The sequence below is a fragment of the Mytilus californianus genome, unplaced genomic scaffold, assembly GCF_021869535.1.
Source record: "Mytilus californianus isolate M0D057914Y unplaced genomic scaffold, xbMytCali1.0.p SCAF_12, whole genome shotgun sequence".
Classification (NCBI taxonomy): domain Eukaryota; kingdom Metazoa; phylum Mollusca; class Bivalvia; order Mytilida; family Mytilidae; genus Mytilus; species Mytilus californianus.
In genome coordinates, this window is record NW_026262604.1 from 29,114,195 (window position 1) to 29,132,498 (window position 18,304).

Sequence of the window (18,304 nt, forward strand, 5' to 3'; positions counted from 1 at the left end):
AATAGCCAATCTGAAAGCAAAGTTTATTAGTTGGCTGTGAAATTGAAAAGGCTAATATCTATGGTGGGTTTTTTTAACATTGTTATGGTTGCTAAATGTAATTTGGAATGTAGATAAAAATATTTACTCCAGCAGATATTTAATATCTTTTCGAAAGTGTACGTAACTGTCAGAACATAACAAATGTATTAGAGTTGTAAAAATGGTTATAACGAATGAAGCTGGTTTTGCCGGTAACAGTTGTCGGAGAAAAGATAACCAATGAACAAAAACAAAGTTACAAAGCAGATACAAAAACAACAGAAAATTTTACACTCAAACAATTTTCGGTAGAATAGTTTTTTGAATCATAAATGTCCGTTTCTTACAGAGATTAAGGTAACTTCCGACACTAAGGGAGAGAACAACGTTTTACTGATATAAGACTGGTTTACGATTTACGTCATTGTATATATCGCGTATATTACGATGTCACGGTAACAGCTTTGTTATCGTCTGGTAACGGATAAACAATACTAGTTAGTCAATATATCCGCTTTTTTCGTCATGGGTCGCATACGTAGGGAAGGAAAGTTCATCAAAAAGGATAAATTAAAGCGCTCTTTGAGAATGAATAATTTAAATAGCCTCAGTCGGGAAGACCACACTTATATTCTCACTAATAATTCGCAAGATGTAAGTTTTTGTGAGTTGGACGTTGGACAATCGGTGTCCGTTCACAGTGACCCTTCTTTTGACGAAACATGGAAAGAAGGTCGTCGGCTAGTCGAATTGCTCCACCTCGCACAGAATCTCTTCTGCAAAATGTGTAACTGTCCCTTGCAGTTAATTGACACTGTCGGCGAACGGAAGTACGGCCTTGGTAGCATTTTGTTCATACCCTGTAGTAGCTGCAGTGCTTGTAACAGTGTGGAAACGGGAAAAAGAAGTGAGACTGGTGCATTTGTAGTGAATTCAAAAGTTGCATTAGGTAAGAATTTACAAGATTCTCTCTAGATTCTGTATACTAATTTCTTTTGGGTGGAGAAGGTGTATGGTTTCATGTCTTGTATAAATGAACCTGCCCCACACCTCTCCTTCTCTTTCTTGAATTCCCCTCTGTTCTGGTCTGGGGTTTATGGGGTTTGGGATGAAAAAGTGTAATTTTCAGGGGAAGTGCTGCCCAAATTTTTTATGAATCTGGACTTAGTCATTTTTATGCATTTTTTTCAAATTTTTACCCCCCTCCCCCTTCTAGTTCAAATTAGAGGAAATAATTCCCATTTGTTGGGTTATGCCTAACCGGTTTTAAAAGGTAGTCTCCTTACGCATGCAGTTTATGGATATAACATATTTATATACTATGTATACTTTTAGTGACCATTTTGGTGAACTTTATCAAATCACACATTTCAAAACTTTTAACTGCACAAGGTGGATGAATAAAGAAAAATGACTTTTAGTATATGTTGGTATATAATTTCCTTTAGGGTATACAGTATTATTAGTGAATCATTAGTCATTTTAAGAAATTTATATGAGTCTTTGATCTATAAGTATAAATGTAGATATGGATTTACAATCATATAGATAAATTATATATAAAAAAAATATTATATTCCAAAGAAGAAAGAACTTGGAATATTTTATTGTAATCTTTAGATTTAGCATTATCTAACTTACCAATGCAGACTGTTGTTTCACATCAAGCACAAAATCAATGGTTTTAGAATGAAAATACTTGATTTTTCAGGAATGATACATGCAGGAATTGGGGCCACACATGTCAACAATTTTCTTGGTGCATTGAATGTACCTCCTGTGAATTCCTCCACCATCAAGAAAAAGGAAAATGAAATTGGGAAAAAAATATTTGAAGTTGCAAGAGAATCATGTCAATCAAATCAAAAGAAGGAACAGTTAATGAGTAATGGAAAGGTAATTTAATATTTAGGCAGATATTTTTTAAGCAATGTTTTGATAATTTTACAAAGTATATATATAAAGAACAATGAGGACTGTATATTTAATTTTGCCCTTGCTGTCAGAGAAAATTAATTAGGTTTATACATGATTCAGATCTTGGTAATAATTTTTGGTTCAGGGTCAATATTTCAAATTAGATAAATTGCTTCGCTGAGCGCAGCTTGATATGACAGCAGAGATCCAAACTTGAACAGTTGGGGCAAAATTGGATACAATATTCACACTTGATACAGGTCTGCATTGGGATGTAATTAAATATTTGACACATAACAAGTTTGTGACACAGTGTAACTGTGGTCAAGGTACTAAGAATTGGTTACAGGATCAGAATTTATATTCAATTGTTTTCTTTTGTGCAATACACTATGCTGTTGGGAATTGACTCCCCACCCCCTCCTAAATTTTTTTTAGCACCCTCTTTTTTGCCTTTTGTGCAAATTACACTATGCTGTTGTGAATTGACCCACCAAAATTTTTAACCCCCCCTTTTTTTTTAATTTCTGAAATCTGAATTGAGAAAAAAATCCCCCCCACCTTTTTTCACCTTCCCTTCCACTGTATTTGAACTTGGCTCTACATAGGATGCAACGCCTCGCTTTATACCTGGGGTTGAAGTCATAAAACTTTGCTCAGTGCTCAGAGCACACAAATCATGCTCGAAAAATGAAATCCAAGATTTTGATTGGTTAATTTTGGAGTATGAGTACAAAAAACTGACTCAAAAGTTTTATGACCGCAAGGCCTGGTTCTTAGCCATTTACAACTAACATTCATATTTCAAAACAATGTATGGTTATTCTATATTTATTATTACAAATAACAATGTTGACAGCCTAATTTTCCATTTAATTTTATATTTACTATGTTTATAGCTACAAAATAATTGAAAACAGCATGTTCTTTCATTAATTCTATTTTTTGTCATTTAGGTTGAAGCCAGTTTTGATGCAGGATGGCAAAAGCGAGGTACTGGTTGGAATTATGATAGTAATACAGGTAAATTTAAACAGTTTAGGCTTTAACTTGATTAATAAAAAAAAATGTTCCCTATACATGTAATACATCACACACACACAAGAATAAAGCAATTATGACAAGAAATGATTGTAACAGGATGCTGTTACGAAGTCTCCCAAACGAAGCCCCATAATTCGTAATTCCCAGGGTCGCCTGACATTGGGCAACGTCCAGTGAAAGTTGGTTTGTACCAGTAAAGTTATATGCATTAGTGATGCCTGGGGACTAACCTTGTATATCATTCAAATCATCTTGGCATGACAAACCAGAATATATATGGTTTAGGGGTGGGGATCTCGACCATTTACAAGATACTAGAACATTGGGGGTGGGGAGGAACCCCTGGGGACTGACCCTATACGTCATTCAAATGTTCATTACATGACGAACAGGAATATATATGGTTTAGGGGTGGGGATCTCAACCATTTACAAGATATTAGAACATTGGGGGTGGGGGGAACCCCTGGGGACTGACCGTATATGTCATTCAAATGTTCGAGACATGACAAATAGGAATATATATGGTTTAGGGGTGGGGATCTCAACCATTTTCAAGATATTAGAACTTTCTCAAATGGCAGGGGGTGGGGGTGACCCCTGGGGACTAACCCTGTATTTCATTTGATGTGCTTTATCATGACAAACCAGAATATATATGGTTTAGGGGTGGGGATCTCAACCATTTACAAGATATTAGAACTTTCTCAAATGGCAGGGGGTCGGGATGACCCCTGGGGACTAACCCTGTATATCATTCAAACCATCTTAGCATGACAAACCAGAATATATATGGTTTAGGGGTGGGGATCTTGACCACTTACAAGATATTAGAACTTTCTTAAATGGCAGGGGGTGGGGGTGACCCCTGGGGACTAACCCTGTATTTCATTTGATGTGCTTTATCATGACAAACCAGAATATATATGGTTTAGGGGTGGGGATCTCAACCATTTACAAGATATTAGAACTTTCTCAAATGGCAGGGGGTCGGGATGACCCCTGGGGACTAGCCCTGTATATCATTCAAACCATCTTAGCATGACAAACCAGAATATATATGGTTTGGGGGTGGGGATCTCGACCATTTACAAGATATTAGAACTTTCTCAAATGGCAGGGGGTCGGATTGACCCCTGGGGACTAACCCTGTATATCATTCAAACCATCTTAGCATAACAAACCAAAATATATATGGTTTAGGGGTGGGGATCTTGACCACTTACAAGGTATTAGAACTTTCTTAAATGGCAGGGGGTGGGGGTGGCCCCTGGGGACTAACCCTGTATTTCATTTAATGGGCTTTATCATTTAGAACATTTTCAATTAAAAAGATTGTGTCTATCACAAACAGTTTGCAATTTATAATCATTTGAAAATTTTAAAAAATAAAATCCCATAGGGTTCTATAGTAAAACCCTCTTTTCTTTTTGCCCCTCAAAATACCCCTTTATAAACCCCATTGCACAAACAAAACCCTGATTGCACCACTAGACATGTTAGTGTAACATATTGTGAAACCCTAAGTTAATCTGACAAGCGGTTTTGGAGAACGGGTGCGGACAAGTTCAAATTTAAAAGCGGCGGAAGAGGAAGAAAAAGAAGGAGAAGAAGAATAATAATAATAAGAAATGATTGTAACAGGATGCTGTTACGAAGTCTCCCAAACGAAGCTCCCATAATTCGTAATTCCCAGGGTCGCCTGACATTGGGCAAAGTCTAGTGAAAATTGGTTTGGTCCAGTAAAGTTATATGCATTAGTGATGCATGGGGACTAACCCTGTATATCATTCAAATCATATTGGCATGACAAACCAGAATATATATGGTTTAGGGGTGGGGATCTCGACCATTTACAAGATATTACAACTTTCTCAAATGGCAGGGGGTCGGGATGATCCCTGGGGACTAACCCTGTATATCATTGAAACCATCTTAGCATGACAAACCAGAATATATATGGTTTAGGGGTGGGGATCTTGACCACTTACAAGATATTAGAACTTTCTTAAATGGCATAGGGTGGGGGTGACCCCTGGGGACTAACCCTGTATTTCATTTGATTTGCTTTATCATGACAAACAAGAATATATATGGTTTAGGGGTGGGGATCTCGACCATTTACAAGATATTACAACTTTCTCAAATGGCAGGGGGTTGGGATGACCCCTGGGGACTAACCCTGTATATCATTCAAACCATCTTAGCATGACAAACCAGAATATATATGGTTTAGGGGTGGGGATCTTGACCACTTTCAAGACATTAGAACTTTCTTAAATGGCATGGGGTGGGGGTGACCCCTGGGGACTAACCCTGTATTTCATTTCATGTGCTTTATCATGACAAACCAGAATATATATGGTTTAGGGGTGGGGATCGCCACCATTTACAAGATATTACAACTTTCTCAAATGGCAGGGGGTCGGGATGACCCCTGGGGACTAACCCTGTATATCATTCAAACCATCTTAGCATGACAAACCAGAATATATATGGTTTAGGGGTGGGGATCTTGACCACTTACAAGATATTAGAACTTTCTTAAATGGCATGGGGTGGGGGTGACCCCTGGGGACTAACCCTGTATTTCATTTCATGTGCTTTATCATGACAAACCAGAATATATATGGTTTAGGGGTGGGGATCTCGACCATTTACAAGATATTACAACTTTCTCAAATGGCAGGGGGTCGGGATGACCCCTGGGGACTAACCCTGTATATCATTCAAACCATCTTAGCATGACAAACCAGAATATATATGGTTTCGGGGTGGGGATCTCGACCATTTACAAGATATTAGAACTTTCTCAAATGGCAGGGGGTCGGGATGACCCCTTAGGACTAACCCTGTATATCATTCAAATCATCTTAGCATGACAAACCAGAATATATCTGGTTTAGGGGTGGGGATCTTGACCACTTACAAGGTATTAGAACTTTCTTAAATGGCAGGGGGTGGGGGTGACCCCTGGGGACTAACCCTGTATTTCATTTAATGGGTTTTATCATTTAGAACATTCTCAATTAAAAAGATTGTGTCTATTACAAACGGTTTTCAATTTATAATCTTTTGAAAATTAAAAAAAATAAAATCCCATAGGGTTCTATAGTAAAACCCTCTTTTCTTTTTGCCCCTCAAAGTACCCCTTTATAAACCCCATTGCACAAACAAAACCCTGATTGCACCACTAGACATGTTAGTCTAACATATTGTGAAACCCTAAGTTAATCTGACAAGCGGTTTTGGAGAACGGGTGCGGACAAGTTCAAATTTAAAAGCGGCGGAAGAGGAAGAGGAAGAGGAAGAAGAATAATAATAATAATAAGAACTGAGCAAAAACAATAAGTCTTCCCAAACTTCGTTTGGGAGACTTAATAATAAGAACTGAGCAAAAACAATAAGTCTTCCCAAACTTCGTTTGGGAGACTTAAATATAAATTGCAATATAAACATATGTATAAAAAAATAGAAGGATATGGAGTAAATGTACATGTACATGCAACAAAATTGCAAACTATACAGAGACAAAATAAAAAAATATTATCAATAAACAGGGCTTTTTTCCTGTTCTTCATCTTGACAGTTCAGTAATGAAATATTAACCTTCAAAACTGTAATGCAACAATATCATACATATGACTATAACAGCTGTCATCACAAAGAATTCTAGAATTTGTCATAGGTTGCCCACTAAAACAATAACATATTCTTTTCCTATAAAACTACTGGGTCAATCTAATTTGTCCACAATTATCATTAGGTAAATAAAAACTAAAGGTCACATTGGAGCTTGTAAATTCTTAACATAATAATTACTTTGTGATAACTTTAGAAGCATTCGCCTATGTTCCTGGGATGCTTCACTTTGCGTTTTTTTTGTTGTAATTTTTATATTATAAGGAATCTGAATTTTATTCAGTTTTATATGAGTTAATTCATCAGAAGAAAATTTAATGGATAGATACATTCAAGTAATTGTTGATATGCAAATCATATTAGAATATTTGTAATATTGCATACATGTATCTCAAAATAATATTTTTATCGTAAATTTTAGGACATGCCAGCATGATCGGTACAATGACGGGTAAAGTCATAGACTTCTCTCATAGAAGCCGGAATTGCAAAGTCTGTGAATACCATATGGGTAGAAAAGAAACAGTCCCTTCACATGACTGCAGCAATAATTGGCAGGGTACAAGTAAAGGCATGGAACCTGATATGGCTTTAGAGATGACCCACAATCTGAAGGATAATGGATGTCCTATTCATGTTCTCCATGCTGATAATGATTCGACCACAACAGCAAGATTAAAGGTTGATTTTAAAGAACTGCAAAAGAAAGATGACCAGAACCATATCAAGAAAGGTTTTTCTAAGAAACTGTATGATTTGTCTAAAACGTTTAAGGAATTGAAACACCCAGAAGTCATACCATACCTTGTACGATGCTTTATGTATGCCATCAAAGAAAATAACAATTCCTCAGAAAACATAAAGAGTGCCTTCAGCAGATTAGTCCAACACATTTTTGGAGACCACACTTTATGTACAGATGCTGAATGGTGTACATATAAGAATGACCCAGAAAATTTTAGGTACATGTAAGACATAATAACACACCTTAAAATTGGTATGCATATGAAAATAAGAAGGCGTGGTAAGATTGCCATGCAAAGAGACAACTCAGTCTTCCTTAGGAAAATTGCAGACATTGTGTCAGCAATAATAGGTTACTGTAAATGTATACACCTTCATTAATGAGAAAAAGACTACATCTCATAAAAAAGGATCTTATGTTTGTTAAGTAATGACTATACATGTAAATACTTGATTAAATCCAATTTATGTAAAAAATGTATATATAAATGCAAATAACATAGAAAACAAAAAAATATTCACATCATTTTTTATACGACCGCAAAAAAAATTTTGTGGTTGTATATTGGTATGACGTTGGCGTCGTCGTCGTCGTCCGGCGTCGGCGTCCGAAGACACATTGGTTTTCGCACTCTAACTTTAGTTTCAGTCAATGGATCTCTATGAAATTTTACCATAAGGTTCAATACCACAAAAGGAAGGTTGGGATTGATTTTGGGGGTTATGGTACCAACAGTTAAGGAATTAGGGGCCAAAAATAAGCATTTTTGTAACTTCCAGACATAACTTGTGTGTTAGTGTATGGATCTCTCTGACATTGTACCACAAGGTTCCATATCACAAAGGGAATGCTGGGATTGATTTTGGGGGTAAATGCCTCAAAATTTTAGGAATTAGGGGCCAAAAAAGGGGCAAAAAACAAGCTTTTTTATAAGGACAAATACTTTAGTATAAAACATAATTTAAAGCAGTGTAAGGGAGATAAATCAAATACATCATTTGTATTACCTCCCTTACACTGCTTTTAAATTATGTATAAAGTAATGGTTAATGAACAATTAAGACAATTTAAAACAGTGTAAGGGAGGTAATCCACATACAACATTTTGATTACTTCCCTGACACTGCTTTTTAATTATGTTTAAAGAAATGCATATTTATAAAGGAAGACCAGTAAAAATATCTGCAAATGTTGCATCTTTTAAAAAAAAAAAATCCATATGAAAGATTTGACACCATATTTTAAATTCTATTATTAAATAGATTAAGTTAGCACTATGGTAAATTTAAATGGGTAATTATGGTTGCAAATTCCATTGGAAATTTGAATTGAGATTATGACCATATCTTGAGGGAAAGAATTTTTTTTTTTGGGGGGGGGGGGGGAGGGGAGGGTAAAAAGAAATTGTGGGGGGTCAATTTTTTCTCATTTAAGATTTCAGAAATTAAAAAGAATTATTCTTCAAATATTTTTTTTTTTTTTTCAAATTTCAAATATTGAAAAATTTCAAGAAGTAATCTTTAATTGCACAGTATGGCGCATTAGATTTGTAAAATCTTTGACCACATTTATGTTTTTGTTATGCCAAATCTGACCGTGAATTTAGATTTTTAATTTTGGGTCCAGTTTTTAAATTGGTCTACATTAAGGTCCAAAGGGTCCAAAATTAAACTTAGTTTGATTTTAACAAAAATTGAATATATGGGGTTCTTTGATATGCTGAATCTAAACATGTATTTAGATTTTTGATTTTGGGCTCAGTTTTCAAGTTGGTCCAAATTGGGGTCCAAAATTAAACTTTTTTGTTTGATTTCAACAAAAATGAATATATGGGGTTCTTTGATATGCTGAATCTAACCATGTATTAAAATTTTTTATTTGTGGGCCCCGCTATCAAATTGGTTCATATTGAGGTCAAAAGGGTCCAAAATTAAACTTTGTTTTATTTCATCAAAAATTGAATTATTGGGGTTCTTTGATATGCCAAATCTAACCGTGTATTTAAATTTTTAATTTTAAGTCCCGTTTTTTAAATTTGTCTACTTTGAGGTCCAAAGGGTCCAAAATTAAACTTAGTTTGATTTTAACAAAAATTGAATTCTTGGGGTTCTTTGATATGCTGAATCTAAACATGTGTTTAGATTTTTGATAATGGGCCCAGTTTTCAAGTTGGTCCAAGTTGGGGTCCAAAATTAAACTTTGTTTGATTTCAACAAAAATTGAATATATGGGGTTCTTTGATATGCTGAATCTAACCATGTATTTCGATTGTTTGGCCCCGTTATCAAATTGGTCCATATTGAGGTCAAAAGGGTCCAAAATTAAACTTTGTTTGATTTCATCAAAAATTGAATTCTTTGGATTCTTTGATATGCTGAATCTAACCATGTATTTAGATTTTGGATATTGGACCATAATAGGTAAATTAAAAAATTTTAAGATCCTAGACCACATTCATTCTGTGTCAGAAACCTATGCTGTGTCAAATATTTAATCACAATCCAAATTCAGAGCTGTATCAAGCTTGAATGTTGTGTCCATACTTGCCCCAACTGTTCAGGGTTCAACCTCTGCGGTCGTATCAAGCTGCGCCCAGCGGAGCATTTTATTACCACTTTTATTTAGCAATGACATTTCATATTTGCTATGTAGATTTTACATTTATAAAAGCTTAGCTTCAAGCGGGTCATATCAATCGTGTTGTGATGCCAAAAGAAAAATCTATAAATAATACTATTTAAAGTCTCTGATTGATTATATAATAAAAATTATATCAATGACAAATTTTGTTATAATTAGTAGTATAATTATGACTGAATAAATAGTCAATGATAAATCTTACAGGGTGATGGATCATATAAATATGAAACAGTACACTACAAATATATATAAAGTGCTATATATAAATATTTAAAAAATATTTCATATATTATTGTTTACTTTTAGATATAAGAGTTTGCCAAATGGTGAATCTCTCTCCAATGATGCCCTAAAAAAAGAGATATCTACTTTGATGGAGAAATATAGTACTAGAGCTGGAACATTGCAGAATATGGGATCAACACAAGGAAACGAAAATTTCAACCAGATTGTGGCAAGCAAAGCCCCAAAGTCACGGTAAATATTTGATAAAAAACTTATAACCAGACTGATTTATTTTAATATTTTTTTTCAATTATTGCTCACCTCAACAAAATGGTGAAGTGAACTTTTCTCAATTATTTTCTGTTAACTTTTTAAGATTTTAATTATATAAATCTTCTCCTCTGAATCTAAAGTTTACTTAGAACAGTTATCTTAAAAACAGCTATGAGTATATTTAAACTATTTGATCAACTTCTTATTACAGAAAATCTCTTACATCAGTGAAGAAATCGTCTGTTGACCCATTATAAGAGTTATTGCCCCTTAGTTTCAATTTTTATGACTATGTTTTATTTGAAATTTTGGCCAAGATTTGATAACAATGAGAACATTTGAAATGTAAGCACTCTATTGTGGCATGTAAGATGCATTCAATTCTATAGGGGTTGCACTTACATATTGATGAAAAGGATCATTTTTGTCTCGCCTTGATGGAGTCAAAAAGCGAGACATAGGTATGCTGTTTCCGGCGTCGGTGACGGCGGTGACGCCGTCAACAATGTATTAGTTTGTGATGAGGTCTAGTTCATGGTGAACCACTAGTGGTAGGTCAATGATATTTGGTATGCAGTTGTATTAGCATTGGCAGCACATCTCATTACCTTGGAGATTATTTAGCCCCGCCACCTCTGTCAAGGTCTATTGACTTTGAAACTTTTCACAGTTTACATGTATTAGTTTGTGATTAGGTCAATTTATGGGGAACCACTAGTGGTAGGTCAATAATATTTGGTATACAGTTGTATAAGCATTGGCATATCTCATTTCCATGGAGATTATTTGGCTCCACCCCCTTAGTCATGGTCTATAGACTTTGAAAATTTTTCTAAGTTAACATGTATTAGTTTGTGATTATGTCAGTTCAAGGGGAACCATTAGTGGTAGACCAATGTTAATTGATGTTCAGTTGTATAAGCATTAGCACATCTCATTTCCATGGAGAATATTTGGCCCCACCTCCTCAGTCATGGTCTATTTACTTTGAAACTTTTGCTTAGTTTACATGTATAAGTTTGTGATTAGATCAGTTTAAGATGAACTGCTAATGTTAAGTCAATGATATTTGGTATGCAAATTTATTGGCATTTGCAAGTATCGTTTCCATGGAGATTATATAGCCCCACCCCTGATCATGGTTCATTGACTTTTAAACTTTTACATAGTTTACAAGTTAATGTTTGTGTTTAGGTTTGTTTAAAGGGAACGACTTATAATAAGTCAATGGTATTTGGTATGCAGTTGTATTAGCATTGGCACATCTCATTCCGTGGAGATTGTTTAGCCATGTACCTTCAGTCATGGTTCATCGACTTTGAATATTTGCACAACTTACATGTTAAAGTATTGCTATTTTAATTTCAACATTTGCATTATCAAAATTACAAAAGGTGAGACATATCTCTGTGATAACAGTTTATGTTTTAACACACTAGCTTTACAGTAAAAGTTGTTTTGAGATTTCTATTGTAAGCTTGTCTTAATCTAAAAAAAAGAAGATGTGGTGTGATTGCCAATGAGACAATTCTACACAAGAGACCAAATAACACAGAAATTAACAGCTATAGGTCACCATATGGCCTTCAACAATGAGCAAAGCCCATACCGCATAGTCAGCAATAAAAGGTCCCAAAATGACAATGTAAAACAATTCAACTGAGAAAACTAATGGCCTTATTTATGTAAAAAAGATTTATGTTTTTTAACTCAATTATACATAATAACCTTGATTTAAAACCATGCTTTTATTATATATGTTTTATTTATAGGTTTTATGGTGGATCATCATCATTAAGCAATAGGTTATCTGCCTCAGTATTACAGAAGAATGAAGGCTATACATGGCTGTCAAAGGTAAATGAATAAATTAAACAAGTAATTGGAAACAAAATGGTAATAAAAAATATTTACGCAGAAAAAAATGGTCATCCCCTTTTAAATACAATCTGAAACAGGTTCTTGAATGGTAGTTAAACTGTTCATATGAAATAAACAACATGGAATAAACTAATTTTGCCATTTTTGAATGTGTCTTGCATGCATACACTTCAATGTTATGTTTCCATAGGCCATGTAAGACATTTTGGCAACATGTTTTATCAAAGTGTAAACCTAGAAAAGATACTCTTAAGGACCAATCACATTCAAGTGTGTGTTGATATGCTTATCATATAAGAATATTATGTCTACAAAAATTAATTGCATGATTTTTAGATAAAACATTTCAAATTTCTTGATGCTATACATTGTATATCCATGCTAACAAATCTTAAAATATTTCAGGTAAATGAGGCTTCTTTATTGTCTCCAGGACAACATACACTGAGAATTGGTAAAAGAATGGACAAGAAATTGAAAAGAGAAAGAGAAAGGCAAAATACCAAAGAATTTAAAAGAAGGCGTATTCAATTGAAAAAACAAAAGAAGAAATCTGAGTTTAGGTCAAAGGTAAAAGAAGGCACAACTTATGAAAACAATGCAGAAGTTAATGAATCTATGCCAGATATCCAGGAAATACCCTCACCATTAACCATAAATGAGTCTGACAACTTTGTATTTTTTGATTTGGAAACTACTGGTTTGTCAAGGAATAGTGACATAACTCAAATTGCTGCAGCCTGTGGTTCAAATACATTTCAACGTTATGTTATTCCAAGAACGGAAATTACTCAAGAAGCAAGTACGATAACTGGTATAACATTTTCACATTCTTCAAACAAAATGTATGTAAATGGAACAATAGTTGAAACATGTTCTGCTGAGCAGTCATTGCTAGATTTCATTGATTTTTTAAAACTTAATGACAGACCTATATTAGTTGGACATAATATTGCTAATTTTGATATGTTGGTGTTAGAGAATAGATTGAAGGAATTCCATTTGTTTTCAACTTTTTCTGCTTGTGCAAAAGGATTTATTGACACCTTAAAAGTTTCTAAACGTGTAATTCCAAAACATGAAGTAGAAAATTACAAGCAACAGACTCTTGTTAATGAAATTTTACAGTCGACTTACAGTGCACATAATGCAAAAGAAGATGTTCTTTCGTTGAAAAAACTTTTTGAGGTTAAGCTTCAGGAAAAATGTATCAATGAAGATGTTTACAATCTGAACTATAACCATGCAAAGATATCATTTAAACCTTTAATTGATATGAAAATTATAAATACATTGATATGTTCAAAACTGGCAAGAAGTGGAGTTCATTTGTGTCATTTAAAGATTGCAAATGCTAGAGATGAGAATGGAGTAAAAGCTATTTTGACAGAGAATCAGGTGAGCGCTAAATATGCTGGACCTATCATTCAGTTTTTGACACTACCAGAGGAGTAAACAATATTATATATGTTATGACTTGTTATGTTGCTACAAATTAGAGTTTTGATGATATATAGGTTTTTTTTTCCTATCATTTAAGGCCAACTAAAATTAATTAGTAGATTTTCATCCAGATTTTTTTTTAAAATGGGGCGGGTGGGAGGATTTTATTTTTTATTTTTTATTTCCTTTTATACCCCTTTGTGACGTGTTGTTCATATACAAGGGTAATAATTAGCTCATATCATGTATATATAAGGAATTCTACATTATTTTTCGAATTCTTGAATTAATATTTCTGATTGGCAACCACTGTTTTACATGTAATTGCCGCTTTAGAAACCTTTTTTTAGTAATACATTTTGTAGCAAAAACGTGGAGAAATGTTCTCTTTTAGACTATCTAGATCAAATTTATTTTGCTTTCTAAGCTATGATTTGTAGTGCCCATAAAATGAAGCATATGCATTTGTATGCAACATAAATATGATGAGTACAGAGTGAAATGAAAACTCTAACTGTGTTAAAAATACTAGGGTTGGTGCTTTTAAGATTCTTATGCAAGGTGCAAATTTAATTGCAATGTAAAACATGAATTGAACCAAAAAGAAGTTGTTTAATGACTCTATTGAGGGGCTTGGGACAGAGGGGTGTTTGCTGTTTGTCTACAAAAACGACAGCCTTGGGGGTTAAATCTAAGGGCTTGCTATAATACATTTTGTACATTGGCCGACTCTTTGTACTCAATATACGGTCATAAAGTTCGTGCTTGTGTAAATTACTTTATTCTAGTCATGTTTTTGTACCAATGTGTTCCACGATTCTTGCGCTTTGGATATCATTCACAGTCCAAATTTCCTGACACAAAGTCATTGTATAAATAAAAAAAATCCATGGTTTTCTAATCACTGAAATTTGTGACATAACGCGATTAACGTTCTTGGACACAACCTATAACTCGTAACCAGAATATTTCATGCCCTTCTAGTAATCAATCTATATTCTCAGAAAAAAATGTTGTCATCATTAAGCAGAAGAACATGTCGACTTGTCTTATATTACTCGAAGAAATACGAAAACCGAAATTTGAAACTGGAAGTTTTGAATGAAATGGAATTATCGGTGGTTACCGGTAACGGAAATGAACAAAATCCAGAAATCATAAATTTTCAAAAATAAAAAAAATTGGGGCGGGACGATTTCAGAGGGGCAGGCGGGGATGAAAATCTATCAATTAATTTTAATTGGCCTAATATTACTCTATTTGAAAACTATATGTTGGCATAACTTTGATAATTATCAGTGAGGTGTGAAAATTTACATTATTATTCACAGTAAAGAGGCGGGTGGCCCAAAGGAGGAAAACTGAATTTTGTATATATATTCATGTTATATGGTCAGTTTTTGTATAAATGTTACCATGGCAAGTAATATGTATGCTTCATCAAACAAAAATTGTTAATTTATGACAGGGGAAAAAAATCATGAAAGTTTTTTTATCTGTTTACATGCTTGACTCGTACTTATAAATCAATATTTGAAAGAAAAAAAATTCTATATAATCTGAATTTTCCTACGTCTTACCTGGTTGCCATGGTAACTATTGTTCCTAGAAACAAAACAACAGCTTTAATTTGATTCTCATGTCAATCTATGTTATTGTGTTTAGGTTTTTACAAAAGATATGACAATATTTGCCACACTTTGTATACATAAAATTAGAATTTTACTTCTTCTTGCCCGGTTGCCATGGTAACCGTTGTACATAAAAACAAAAAATGTCTTCTTTTTGATTCATATGTGAAACTTTATTGATATGTGTAGGTTCAACAAAAGATATCGAAACATGTGCAACACTTTGTTTACACAAATTTTGAAAAAATACAAAGAATTGCTGTTGATTACTGTGTCGGCATGGGTAACAAAAATGTTTTTCGATGAAAAAATAGTCTGGTGACCTATATTTTTTTTAATTTTTTTTCAAAGCTCATTGTTTGGATCATATTATGTCAAATTTAAAAAAAAATTCATTGGACCAATTTTTTGGAAATTTAAGAAAAATAGAAAATTTTAACAAAATCTTTGTTTTTCATTTGCACTATTGTTGACGAAATGGGGGCGGGATTTAATAAATATGTATAAAACTGCTATTATTTGTGTTTTATTTACATTTTCAACATTATTTATGTACTAAATGAAGAACAAACCTTTCAAAATACTTTCAAAGGCCTGAAAAAAATCCAGGATTTTTACTTCAGGTATGTATTCATTCACATATGTGATGTGCCAACTTTGGTGGCCGTTACCATGGAAACGAATCTGGTGACATGATATTTTTAACTAAAATTTTGATAGAGGCCATTGCATAGTATATGTATGCAAATTTAAAAAAAAATTCATTGGTGAAAAAAAAATTGCTTTATCTGTAGGGATCCACCTTAAAGAAAGGTTAATTGTATTAGTCCTTATAATCTCCACTATACTCACATGATACACATACATGTGTATGACGCAAATAAATATTTTTTTTATATACATACTTACAAAATATACGTTAGTCACAGGTATTTGGTAGTTGTTGTGCAAATCATCTGCTGCGGACGTTTCAAATTTAGCCTTTGTGACTGAAATAAAAGTAAAAGATATTATATCTTGCACGATTATGATTGTTTCGACTAAGCCACAAAACAGGGACCAAACCAAATGCAAGTATTTTACATTATTGTTTTACTTGTATGCACAAACGTCAAACTTTGTACAATAAGAAATTGTATATGCACAAACGTCAAACTTTGTACAATAAGAAATTGTATATATATTTAATGCGTTTTTAGACGGATTTTTCTCTTTATACACATCAAACATAAGTAGATATTGTTCATTACATTCGACTGAAATTGCTAGTTACAATGACCTAAAACAGATTGTGTGTTTGTGTGTGTGTAAAGTATACATATGTCAATTAACCTTTCATATCTTGTTATTTAGATTATAGAAGTTATATCTGCAATTGTGTATTTGATTCAGTAAATGATTCGAATTTCCTTTTCTGAAACTTTTTCATAGCAAAACGTAGTTTTTATATAACGAAGAAAACTACATTGGTATCAAAAAGATAAGATAAAAACAACAAAACTTTAACCAACTTATTTCAGCGCGGGAGTTCTTTAGGCATGTAGATAAATAAATTTTATTACAAATCTTCGTAGTACTATAATATAATTTTAAACGTTTTTCAATGAGTCTATCAGCAAAGTACGACAACAAAAAATAATATTACCGCCAAGTCGATGTCAACACTTAATTGGTTAACACTTCTATTATTACCTATTGGGGAGTGACAAACAATTTGCTGTGTAAACGGTTCTGGACATTGACATTGCTCGGATATTGTTTGTCACTCCCATATTGGGGTGTGACAAACAATTTGCTTTGTAAACGGTTCTGGACATTGACATTGCTCGGATATTGTAAATAAACACACCAATATAAAACACGAGTACATCATCCATGTTAGCAGTTTGTACACAACAAAGCGGGTGATCCTTTAAAAAGTAAAGCATTACAGAATTGTATATATAATATATAAGTACATCAATGCCGAAACAGCAAAAACGAATTTTATATATAATATATACGTACATCAATGCCCGAAACCAAAATTGTTAACATTAACATAGAGTTACCTTGTAACTGTTTGCAAAACATTTTTAATCAGACCATTAAATATCATTGCCGGACTGCCTTATGATATGTACTTTTATCGCTATTTTACGAATTTTTCCTTTGATCTTGCTGACTGATAATTTCCGTTCTCAGCGGAGTCGAGTGATATGAAAACGGAGTCGAGTGATGTGAAAATTGTCGCTAGAAACTAAGGGAACACGTGCAGTTGTCAAGGAAATTAACAACGTCTTCAGAGGTAAAATAGCGATAAACAGATTATCATCGGTCATCTCAACTCGATTGCTTTTCTCGCTTTCGCCGTACCGGCTCAAGCGAGAAAATCAATCTCGTTGAGATAACCAACGATAATCTATAAATACTGTATATTCAGAAATTATTGCGATGTTTTTATTATTGCGAAAAATGCGACAAGGTTATATTCGCAATGATTTAAACTCGCATTTTGAAATTTTTTAGATGAATTAAACAAGATTTTTTCTCAATATCGCAAAAATTAAAATCGCATTTTAGTCTCAAATGACAAAATCGCAATAATTTCTGAATTTACAGTAGTGCAAATGCTTATGGCAAACATGTTGAATATTATAATTTATACTGCAACTGTGCTATTTGCATAGACAAATTGCATTGATTGGGTTTTTTTTTTTGGTGCTATACTGTCACTGACTTCATATCACATTGTTTCTGACATTGATAATGTGTTTCCGTAGAGTTTTATCTATGACAACAAAAATATTCCATTTGGAACACCTGCACGAGATGGAGTAAAAAGAGAATAATCGTACTTTGTC

At 33.5% G+C, this 18,304-nt stretch overlaps 1 protein-coding gene across 1 annotated transcript; it reads left to right on the forward strand.

Annotated features, from left to right (window-relative positions):
- Positions 1-1,349: 1,349 nt before the first annotated feature.
- On the forward strand, positions 1,350-15,238 carry LOC127722382 (uncharacterized). Its single transcript, XM_052229260.1, has 7 exons — positions 1,350-1,917; positions 2,895-2,961; positions 7,045-7,585; positions 10,315-10,485; positions 12,279-12,363; positions 12,793-13,087; positions 15,228-15,238. Exons 1-7 carry the CDS (start codon positions 1,711-1,713, stop codon positions 15,236-15,238), a joined length of 1,377 nt encoding a protein of 458 aa, XP_052085220.1. The 5' UTR covers positions 1,350-1,710.
- The last annotated feature ends 3,066 nt before the right edge of the window (positions 15,239-18,304 follow it).